Below are 12,002 nucleotides of genomic sequence, written 5' to 3' on the forward strand. Positions count from 1 at the left end.
TGCTTCTTTTGACAGGGACTCAGACAGTATCCCTTCATGTTTATAATCTCTATTTTGGAGGAAAGAAGAGCTGTTCTCTTGTTTTTAGATCTACTTAAAAAATGTGCCATTTGTAGGTGTAGAAGTGAAATGTATGTTTTAAATTTTTTTCTGACTTAAGAATCTCTCCTTACTGAATAACACCCCCCCCTCTCTCTCACACACACACACCTTTAATATACACATAACAATGTAGAAATAGAAAACAGTAAGTGGAGCTGAAGCCACCGAGCTCCTGGGCTCTGGTACCAGGAGTCTGTCTGGACAGGGCTCTGTCTGCATCTGTCTGATGCAGGCAGACATGGCCACAAGTTACATTCCTATGAGGCCACAGAAAACTACGTGACAGGTTCTGTAGCTAGGATTCTACCTAAAATAAGTAACAGGGATGGGATTCTCCCTCCGTGTCAAAGGAGGTTGAAAAATGCTGTAGCTAAGTGCCACAGGGTCAGTCAGAAACCACTGCTCAGTCCCCACTTGGTCTTCAGAATGCTTCTCTGAGAGCCACTGAGTCTCCCTGGGGCCTCAGGTGACCCTGATCAAACAACAGGAGACTGTTTCTGGACCGGAGATCCTGTGAGTTCAGGTGGAAGTCACTGCAAAGATGATGAAAATGAAAGAACAAAGAGGGAGAACAAAGAAAGGAAAATAAAGCCAAAAACAAACACTTCCCACTCCAGATGAGAGTACAATCTAAAAAAATTTCAAAACACATGAGGAAATAGATCCTAAGAAAAGACACTAAACAACCAAGAGATAAACCTACTCTGTCTGAAGTGAAAATACAGAGAACAACCTGAAAATGACTTTACCGTAAGTATACACAAGATCATTGGAGACAAAGAAAAATTTAACACCCAGAGTAAAGAATAGGAAACTCTAAAACAAAAATGGTTAGAAATAAAAACAAAATGGGATATGAAACAAATGAGTTAGCAATGTAAAAATATAGTTATGAAAACTAAAAAGAAATCAGTGACTGAAAAAGAGAAAATTAACAAAAGAGAATGTTAGTCTGAGGGAGTCACTGAGAATTCTACATGAAGAGCTAAAAGAATAAGACAGATGAGAGTTCAGAGGCCTGAGAGACGGATGGAGGGGCTCCAACAGGCCCCCAGGGGTCCTCGGAGAAGGGGAGAGATCACAGCAGAAAATCAATATTTGAAGAGGTAAGTGCTAAAAATTTTCCATGCTTAATGACATACATCTTCAGATAAAAAGGGCATGGCACAAACAGGCAAATATTCTGACTTGAGGTAATTAGGAAAATATGAAAATAGATTTTAATATATTTCCTTCCTAAAAGTCTTTCCTCCTTCTCCCCACCAAAGTTAGTGTGATGCTATATATACAACTGGAATTGGACTTTTGCTCACTTAATATTATATTGTGAGGATTCTCTCTGTCTTAAAATATTCCTCAAAAGCCACTATTTTGATTTGGGCTGAGAATATTTCATGATGTGCTTACCCTTAAAATAGGAAAACAGACTTCCACCAAGATGGAGGCATAGGTGGAAACACTGTGCCTTCTCGCACAACCAAGTTTAAAAACAACAAAGTTTTAGCAACAAAAACGCAGCCAAACCACGGAAAATTGAACTACACGGAAGTCTGACAACAACGAACCCTTCAGCCAAACCAGTTAAGAGGGGCAGAGCCAACAGCAGAGCGGGGTCAGGCAGGAAAGATCCACTGAACCAACCGGGCCCATGACCCAGGTGCGCCAGCAGCCGTGGGTGGATCCCAGGTGTGGAGAAGCAGGCAGACCCACTGAGGGCTGATCGAGGTCACACATTTGCACACAGATAAACCGGTGAAGGAGCTAGCAGTGTGACTGACCGTGCAGGCCCCAGTGGCAGGAAGCGGCAGAGGGAACTGCCACTGTCCCTCTCTGACCCCACCCCCACATACAGCGTCACAAACCAGCGACCTGGGTGCCCCCGCCCTGATGAACAACTAAGGCTCCGTTCCTCATACGTAACAGGCACGAACAGATCAAAACATGGCTGAAGAATAACTCAGAGCCCCAGAGCCGATAAATCTAAGCAAAACTTTCAGATGCACAGTTCCAAACACTGGTGATCAGGATGCTCACAGAACTGGTTGATTTTAGTCACAAATTAGAGGAACATACGAAGGCTAAACTAATTGAAATGAATGGTAATGCATAGGAAATCAATAGTAATGGAAGGGAAACTGGGACTCAAATCAAAGGAGTGGACCAGAAAGAGGAAAAAAATGACCAAACAGAAAAGGATGAAGAAACAAGAATTCAAAAAAATGAGGAGAGGCTTAGGGACCTTCAGGACATCTTTAAACATTCCAACATCCGAATTATACGGGTACCAGAAGGGGAAGAGAAACAGCCACAAGTGGAAAACTTATTTGAACAAATAATAAAGGAGAACTTCCCCAATCCAGCAAAGGAAATAGATTTCCAGGAAATCCAGGAAGCTCAGAGAGTCACCAAGGCACATCATCATTACATTAGCCAAGATTCAAATGAAGGAGAGAATCCTAGAAGCAGCAAGAGATAAGGGGACAGTCACCTACAAAGGAGTTCCCATCAGACTGTCAGCTGATTTCTCAAAAGAGACCTTACAGCCAAGAAGGGGCTGGAAAGAAGTATTCCAAGTCATGAAATCCAAAGACCTACATCCAAGATTGCTCTATCCAGCAAAGTTTTCATTTAGAATGGAAGGACAGATAAAGTGCTTCTCAGATAAGATCAAATTCAAGGAGTTCATCATCACCAAGCCCTTATTATATGAAATATTAAAGGGACTTATCTGAGAAAAAGAAGATAAAAACCATGAACAGTGAAAGGACAGCAAATTCACAGTTATTAACAACCACACCTAAAACAAAAGCAAATTAAGAGGACAGCTAGATCAGGAGCAGAACCATAGAAATGAAGATCACATGGAGGGTTAGCAACAGGGGAGTGGGAGAAGGAGAAAGGGGGAGAAGGTACAGAAAATAAGTAGCATAGACCGTAGATACAAAATAGATAGGGGGAGGGCAAGAATAGTATGGGAAATATAGAATCTACAGAATTTGAGACACGTGGTCAGAAACTAAAGGGGGGAATGGTGGCGGAGGGGGTGTGCAGGGTGGAGGGGAATGAAGAGTGGAAATAGAACTGTAATGGCATAATTAATAAAATATATTTTAAAAATATATGAAAACATTTCCTTATTTTCTGGGAATATTTAGCTGGTTTTCAGATTTCCACCGCTGGAAACAGAACAGTGATGAGCAGTTCTGTTTCCCTTTGTATTTATTTATATAAACATATAAATTAAACATATGACTATAAACATGTCCCCTCACACCCCCCTCTCTCTTCTCTGTGTGCCTCTCTCCCTGCGCCCTCTCCTTGGAGACAACTCCCCGCGTCACCCCAGGCAGAGACGTCCGTCCGCCTGTCAGCCAGGCTCCCTCCGCGGACTCCGCAGTTCCAGACCTTCTTACTCTGGGATTCTCGTGCTTCGCCTCATGTCACGCACAGGTGAGTTTATGTTGTAATGAGGGGCTCCTAGGTGTTTTACAAAAACCTAATCTAATCACTCCTAGATGTAATGGAAAGTGTGAACTTTGCGTGCCTTTCATACTAAGAGTTTCAGAATTATAAAAGCCTTGACAATGTCACCAGGCCCAGGGTGCAGCTATGACATTTGCTCAACCTCTGAAAAGAACAACGTAACACAGACATGAAAATATTTGGAAAGTGGTTGAGTTAACACTGTCATAAGAACTCAATGTTGTCATTTCCTAAATTTCAGCATCTGACATTTACCATCTAAATGTATCACCAATTTCTTTAAAAGCAGCTATTTTAAGTTCTTAAATGCTCTGCAAAATTCCTATAAAAGGCAACCATAAATGACTCTATTAGGCAAAGGAAATATCTGTTTTGCTTTCTTTGATTTGTTTTGTCAGAAGATTGTTTTTTGTTTGTTTTCCACTTAAGTTCTTTAAAAACCTTTTTACCATGATAGTTTCCTTTGATGCCATGCCAAGTCCCCTGACATTTGAAATCAAGTCACTTAACATGTAGGTACTCAGGTGAGGGACCTAAAACAGGTTTCCCACACGGTTTAGGCCCTACAAAGTGATTTCATGGACAAGGAAATGATATTGTCACAAGTGGAACAACTAAGGAATGACTCAGAACATCAGAGAATGAAAAGTGAAGCCAGGAGTCAGTGCTGGCCAATCCAAAGGGATTAAAAAAGTATCTCGTTCCACTGACCGATGCTGCTCCTCCTGGCCAGAGGGCATAGAACCTTCACTGGCCTTAGATTATGAAAGTCAACAACAGCCCTCTCAAATCCCATTCCTTCCCTTCTCCTATCCTGATCAGGAGTTTGGGAATATGCCTCCCTTCTCTGAAAAAGGTGGCCCCAACCCCCACTGTCCCCACAACTTCCTCGTGCCTACAGTACACTCCCCCAATGGATCATTCCCTGACTGGCCATTTGTAAGGTTCTGGAGATTGGATACCAGGTTTATACGTATAATTGCCCTTGAAGCCTGGTGCAGATATGTCATATTATATGCTTATATGGACATTCAATTATGTTTTTTTAAAAAACTGAAAGAAAAAAACTTTCAGGGAAGGTGAGACTTGACCCAAAACTAGAAGACAGATGGAGTACATTTTATGCACGCTGAAATAAGAAAAGAACCCATGATCAGCAAGTGGCCAGGTTTCTTATTATTGATTAAAGCTGAATGAAAGGAGTAAACAGAGAACCAGCAGCCTAACATTGCAGTTCAGATGTGCATTCAAGTGCCCTTCCTCTTACCACCATGCAGCACATAGTAGGGCCAGTGACTGAACCTCTCTGTGCCCTAGTGCCCTCATTGGCAAAATGGGGACTCTAATAACAGTAGTGCTGATATCACAGAGTGGTTTTGAGAATTAAGTTCGTTAATGTCTAGAAAGTGCACAAGGGTTTGCCATTCTTGCTAACGACAATTCAAACAGTCCACGTTCCACCTCAGTCTCTGGTCTTCTCTCATGCCCTACCCGCCTTGTCACCCACTCCTCTGGCCGCACTGTCCTTTCTGTTACACCTTTGCTGGGGCTCTGCCTGGCCCACTCGCCTCCCAGCTGGCTGCACGGCAGGTCCTTCTCCTCAGGACTCCTTCCCTGACTCCAGTGTCTAAAGTGGTCGCCTCCCACAGTCACACTCTATCCCGTTTCACTGTTACATTTTTTTAAAGATTTTATTTATTTATTTATCTTTAGAGGGGAAGGAGAGAGGGAGAAACATCAATGTATGGTTGCCTTTCATGCTCCCCCTGCTGGGAACTGGCCTGCAGGGAACTGGCTTGCAACCCAGGCATGTGCCCTGACTGGGAATCAAACCGCGATTGTCTGGTTCGCAGGCCTGTGCTCAGTCCACTGAGCTACACCAGCCAGGTTCACTGTTACATTTTTAACACAGTGCTCAGCGCTGTGTGAGAGTGACTTCTTGGTTGATTTATTTCTCAGGTGATTGCTTCTTCCTCCCAGAACATAAGCAGTATGAAGGCAGACACTGCCTGTCATAACATAATGCTCAGGAGCACCTGATTTACAAAAGATGCTCGATAATATTTTTAAATTAAAAAATAAAAACAGACCCTGTCGTGTCTAAGTTCATGATCATCCACAATACAACCAAGGGAAGTAGTGGTAGCCAACATATATGAAAATCCCAATGAACTCCCAGTTTTATCTCTTCGTAAAATACGAAAGTATGAAGAATTAACATTAAGAAAGCAAAGTGTTAGATCAAAACAGACAACACTAAAAGTTATACCAAAGCAAAATATCAATCAGGATAAGGTATTTTATATGCTTTGTGGACAAAAAATGGGTTTTGTGGAAAGCAACCTCACAGGTGTTCAAACATTCCTAATTGGACAGGCCACGGTGGGTAGTCACGCCTAGGCATATAACTTTTTAGTAAAAAGTTTATCTTTGTCTTAAGCAGGCCCCGTTCATTGTTTCTGAGGCATCTCTGAGATGCCTCAGCTTCTAATATGTGGACCACCCTTTCAGAGCCCTTGTTCTAAGACATAACCACCCTGGAGAGAGCACATAATCTTAACTGTCATGTAATCCAATTCCCGCCTTGCTTTCTCCGACATTCATGTCATCTTTATGTTCCTTCCTTAATTCCAAATGTGCAGAAGAAACTGCAAACTGTTTTCTTCAGGAATTTGAAATCTTGTCCCCCAGTGTACTCTGTCATCAGTTTGGCTCAAATAAACTCTTATAAAAATTCTCTACAGGTTTGGACATTTCTTAAATTTCTTAAATTCACCGCAACAGGTAGAATTAAAATGATACAGTGTGCCCTGGCCAATATGGCTCAGTTCATTGGGTGTCATCCCACAGACCAAAAGGTCACGGATTCGATTCCCAGTCAGGGCATATGCATGAGTTGTGGGTTCAGTCCTTGGATGCGGCACATGCAAGAGGCAACCGATAGATGTGTCTCTGTCACACTGATGATTCTCTCTCTCACTCTCTCTCTCTCTCTCTCTCTCTCTCACACACACACACACACACACACACACAGAGTCAAAAATTGACTCTAGAAGTAGCTTTCCCCTACTTCTAGAGTCAATTTTTTAAAAAGAAAATGAAAAAATGGTACAGTCTTTTTTACAGAGATAGAAATTGAGTCAACACTGAAGCAAATTTACTTGTAAATCTTAATTTTAGTAAACAGAAAAAGGTAAATGATTGCTTCATAAGGTGGCCTGGTTTTGCGGGGTGTTTGCTTATCTTTGAGCTCGGAAGTGGTAGCGATGCCTCATTTCTGTCCAATTATGGAAAACTTCACTCTCACACAAGGTCTCCAAATTAGCACTTCCAACCACTACAGCTTCCTGCAGCTTAATAAATGCAGGATCCTGTTTGGTAGCAGGCCACCTATGGTCTGTCTTTACATTTAGTGCTCAAAGGTGATGCCAAGCCAGGACTACAAAGAGGCGAGGAAGGCCAGAAGCCAGGAGATTTCTACTTCACTGTACATCTAAGTTTGACTGTCGTCACGTACTATTATAGGTAACTGACGTCTAACTAAGTGCAAATGAATGCATGAAGATGCCTTTTAAATTAAAGTATATTTAGATTGTGAAAGACATACTCTGCAAAGAAAATAAACTATTCAATAAGGACTCGGCCTTGGCTGGTGTAGCTCAATGGATTGAGCACTGGACTGCCAACCAAAAGGGCCCAGAATTATCACCAGATTATAGGGAGGAAATAGAAAATGCAAGGAAACATTTAAATAACCGTTATTCACTTTGTGAGGCTGCTCTAACTTCAAAGGTGTTTGATTCTGGGATAGAAAAACAGTGTGGACCTGTTCCTAGTAAGGCAGTTCCTAGTGAGGCAGTCATAGAATAATGACAAAGGTCTCAGATTTCCTGGGAAGCTTAATCTCAGATAAATGTAAACTTCTGAAGTCCTATTTCTCTTGTTAACAGAAAAAAAAATCAGATCTAAGGGTCTCTGAAATTCCTATTTGCCCCAATACTTAATTCTGCCTTTTATTAGCTTAAGAAAAATGTTTATCTCAAATATAACCTTCCCAGTTAGTGAGAATAAATATGACTTTGTGTAGCTGACTCTACTGCAACCATTTGAAACAATTATATGCCTCAGTATTTATTAGCTTTTAAAGCTCTTTATATAGACAGTAGAAAAATTTAAGTGAACCAATTTTTTATTGGATATTCTATCTGTGCCAGAGTGCTATTCTCTCATCTAATTTAAAACAAAAAGCAAAAAAACCTTCATGAAATATAGACCTCCATTTTACAGATGAGGAAACTGAGGTTCATAGAGTTAAGTTTAAAAGTCATGATATTGTTCTGGCCCTCAAAGTGCATGAAATAAATTTCCTTCGACACTAAGCCCTGGGTTTCTTATCCACAGCAGCTGTCAAATGTCTGGGACTAACGGCCTCAGATGTTCTGTCCGAGCAGTGTGGCTGTCATTCGGAAGTCAAGGAAGCCATTGTGATGTTCAGAAACCCAGACTTGGCACTGTTGAAACTAGCATTTATTTCCATTGCCACCAATCTAAACCCCACTCCAGCACTGGCTGCCACTTGAAAACTCCTCCTCAGGTTCTGCCTCTTTCCTGTGACGGTGACTCCAGTCACTGAACAGATAAACCTTCAGATGGGGAAGAAGAGCAAGTTCCAAACAGAACACATGGGACTGAGGTCAGTAGCTACGTGTGGCTCTAGGTAGTGACTGAGATTTTAATGCATTTCAATTCAGTTTTTAATGAATTTCGAGTGTACATCTGCCTTCTGAATCAAAAATGTCCTTTGTCAAGTAACAGTTATACTTTACCTTTAGTTCCTCCTGCAGAAATGGAAATTGCATTTATTTGTAAAATACTGTGAAGTCTCAGGCCAACCAGACACCTTGGGACTACTACAGAAGCTCATATCATATATCTATGGCATTGACAGAAACTGTAGTGCAATTTTTTTAAGTCCAGTTACCTAACCATTAATTAAAGTTTCTTGAAACGTACCTTACCTATTACTTTTTCTATTAAGGTTCAGTCTGCAGCCTGAAGAATAGAATTATAGATGCCTCTTTGAAAAGCAATATAAATATATAAATTAAGACTAGAAAGAACAAAGAAGGGAAAAAGAATAAGACTAGTTAAGTAAATAAAAATGGCTAAAAACGGTCACTAACACCCTGAAGATAGAATGTAATATAAGACAAAAGTACTTCCTTTATGTTTAAGAACGGAAAATAAAGCATTACTGATCAAACAGGATAAAAGTTAGCAGTAATGAATCATGGCCAGCTTGCCAGCTTCGGGAGTTAAGCATCAAACTGAATAGGGAACTTTGGTTTCTGGCCAAGAAGCAGAAACTGGATTTACCCTCACACCTTAAATGACTAGAAAATAAACAGAATATGTGAAGCAATGATTCTCGGACATTGGACAACAGATAGACAGGACAGCGACCCCTGGGAGAAGGGGAACAAACGAGGTGAGCTTGCATACGTATCAGTTTATTGCCTAGGAGGTGACTGATTTCCAGAGCCCGGAGGTCTTGCTGAGTTGAAGGAGTATCTTCCTAGAGACAGATCTCCAGAGATCTGGGAGGGGGCTTTGGCTACCTCCCAATATACCCATGTGAGGCCAGGGAAAGCACTATAAGAAAAGAGTAGCCTGAATGGAGAAATGACATTTGTCTGTGCTTGGAGACCCACTTGCTAGGCTGACCTGGGACCATTGCCCAGTTACTGCTGGAGTCCTCACTACGTAATTCAGTCATCACCTGACTCACAACTCAGCTCAGGGCCGACACGCGCCCTGAGCCCAGGCACAAGCGTGCACTGTACTGGTTGTGTGTGGTGTAGAGACTTTCCTGTAGTAAAACTACTATAGCAGCTGTGACTGTTACTGTTAGCTTTTCAGAGGGGAGAATCATTCTCCCTTCTCACAGCCTCCGGTTTCTGGCTACTGCTGGAAGACCTTGGAGCATTTCTGATCTTGGCTTTGTATGGACCGTCACAAACCCTGGTTCAATCTCTCTCTCCAGATTCACACTATCTTAGGGAAGGAAAATTCCCTTAACCCAGACTTTCCAAATCAACACTTTTAAACACATCTAACAGAGCAGAACAAAAATAAAAATAGAGTCATTTTGCCGCATCCCACCAATTTCATTGTTTCTCAAATAGAATGTTTCTGAGTTTCAGGGATATTGTGGATATAGGAGATAAGAAAACTAGACTTAACCCACCGGCACACATTGTTTCATCACTCTGTCAAAATATAAGTCCCGCCTGCATTTCTCCCTAGCAAACACCTATACCACCATCTGCTCTGCCACCACTCTCTTGTCTCCCAATCCCTGTTCTTTCTTACAGTCCCATTTCATTCTCTTTGTTTCTCAATTTCCTTCTCTTTTCCTCATTCTACTCAACTCTAGACTTACACTGATACACTCACCAAATGTGCTCAAAAAAACAACCAGCCATAGGACTGGTGAACAGCACAGCATCTAGTGCCCATTAACTTGGATTCAAATTCTGCACCTGCCACTAACTGGCTGTGTGACCTTTTGCGAGTTGCTTAACCTCTTTGTTTCTCAGTTACTTATAAAAGTGGAACGTTAGTAGTATGTGCCTGGTAGAGTTGCTATGAGGATAAATGAGATAATGTTCCTAAAGCCCCTGGCACAGTGCCTGGCAGATGGTGGGCTCTCAGTAAATGTGAGCCATTATTATCACTAACATTACCTTTTATTTGGGGTTTTTGCTGGTGAGCCACCAAATCATCGATGAAAGGGAATTCTGGTACTTTTTTTTTTCCACAAAGGAAAAGAGAAACAACGTAGGTGCCAGACTCGTGAATTAAAAGGGAAGAGTCCCCACGGAGGCTATGAGAAGCACTGAGTACCGAAGCTCCATTTCTTCACTTGTCCTTTCCCTCTCCCCTACCCAGAAACTCCCAGAAGAAGCTTTAGCATTAGCAGGCCCTCAGGCTCAGAATATAGTCTCACTTCTGGCTGAGCAATGCTGTGTTCGGAATCACTGTTGACCAAAATTCAATCCTTTTAAACCATGTCACAGTGTAGCAAAGCATCAGAAGCAGAAAAAGAGTCATGTGACTTATTTTTTTAACAAGTTGTGGAAACTGTGAAAACGCTGGTTACGCTGAGGAAGAAATAGACTTCACTCACCTGCAGGAGTCTACTTGGCTGATTAAGGCTTGTCCCTTTTGCAAAGCTTCAGCTGCGCAGTCCTTAATTTCTCTGTGTAATTCCTCGTGCCTTGCTGCCAAGACAGGCAGACTTAAACCCTCTGCTTTAAGGAGCTTAAGGTAAGCTTCAACTCTTCCAAGTACATCAAATGCCTGCCAAAGAAAACATGCTTTCATTTTCTGCTGTTCTAGTTTAAAATCTACAGCAATGTGTACATGTAATACTAGAGATTAAGTCAGCCTGTTTAATTTATTAGTTTAATCAAAACCAGAGACAACAAGTTTAGTCTTGGAAAAGAGCTGTATAGTTTTAAGTCTCCATTTAAAGGAACTGATCACAGTTTAGTTCGGCATACATGAATGTCAACACCTTAAAATGATCAAAATAGTTTACATCGAGAACATATCTATACAACAGTCATTCCTGTACAGAATTTGGAGGGCCAGGTTTATTTTCAGCATATTCTGAAATGCATACAAATAATGCATGAGCTATTTTAAAAAATATTATGCAGACTTTCATAACCTGGATGTCTCAGTAATATTCTTAAAAGGAAATTTCCCAATAAATTACACTTTCAACCTGAAACACTATAAGGAAATAGTCAAAAGATGATTAATGTGCTTTTGCCCTTCCCTTTCCAAGTAGAGGACCTTCTGCCTACTCCATCCAAGACATCTGTCTCTCTACAGAGGAGATTAGAATCTGGATCTGAAACAGTGCAAAGATTAAGACCAAGGTAATGTTTAGCTTCCAACGTACAAATAGATTATGCAGAAAAAAACAACTTTTCCAAACCAAGACATTGTCTCAAAAGAAAACTTTTTAATTCTTTAATTTTCTTCCTTTATTAGCAGATCAACAACCACATATGGGGGAGTAAGTTTGTAGAATTAACGTTGATGAATGCTTTTGGTCATCAAGGCATAGTTGGCAGGAAGACAGAGGAGTGTATGATAAAAAGCCAGTAAAAGAGGACTGTAGAAACATGAGGAGAAAAAGACAGCAGAGTGCAATGGTCTGCATAGGTCTACTGCTATTCCGTCCATGAACTTGAGCCTGGAGAGAAGATGAGTTAGGTAAGTTGAAGAAAAGCTGGATAGCAAGGGAGCTCTTGCCATGTTGCCCTCTGGCACACTGGAAGAAGCCACCATACAGTATGCTCTCCACCCACCTGGAGAACAGTCCTTTCCCCGTAAGCTTGACA

General features: G+C 41.4%; 1 protein-coding gene across 4 annotated transcripts in view; it reads right to left on the minus strand.

The window, feature by feature from the left end:
• The window catches only part of CCDC141 (coiled-coil domain containing 141), a 166,196-nt gene that overhangs the window by 54,942 nt on the left and 99,252 nt on the right, over positions 1-12,002 (minus strand). For all 4 annotated transcript variants that reach the window (XM_037130059.2, XM_037130057.2, XM_037130055.2 and 1 more), the window contains one exon: positions 10,775-10,947. In XM_037130059.2, coding sequence (XP_036985954.2) covers positions 10,775-10,947 — 173 coding nt within the window. The remainder of the gene's footprint in view (positions 1-10,774; positions 10,948-12,002) is intronic.

This window comes from Artibeus jamaicensis, unplaced genomic scaffold (genome assembly GCF_021234435.1).
Source record: "Artibeus jamaicensis isolate MK-2021 breed Jamaican fruit bat unplaced genomic scaffold, CSHL_Jam_final contig_391, whole genome shotgun sequence".
In the NCBI taxonomy this organism is placed as follows: domain Eukaryota; kingdom Metazoa; phylum Chordata; class Mammalia; order Chiroptera; family Phyllostomidae; genus Artibeus; species Artibeus jamaicensis.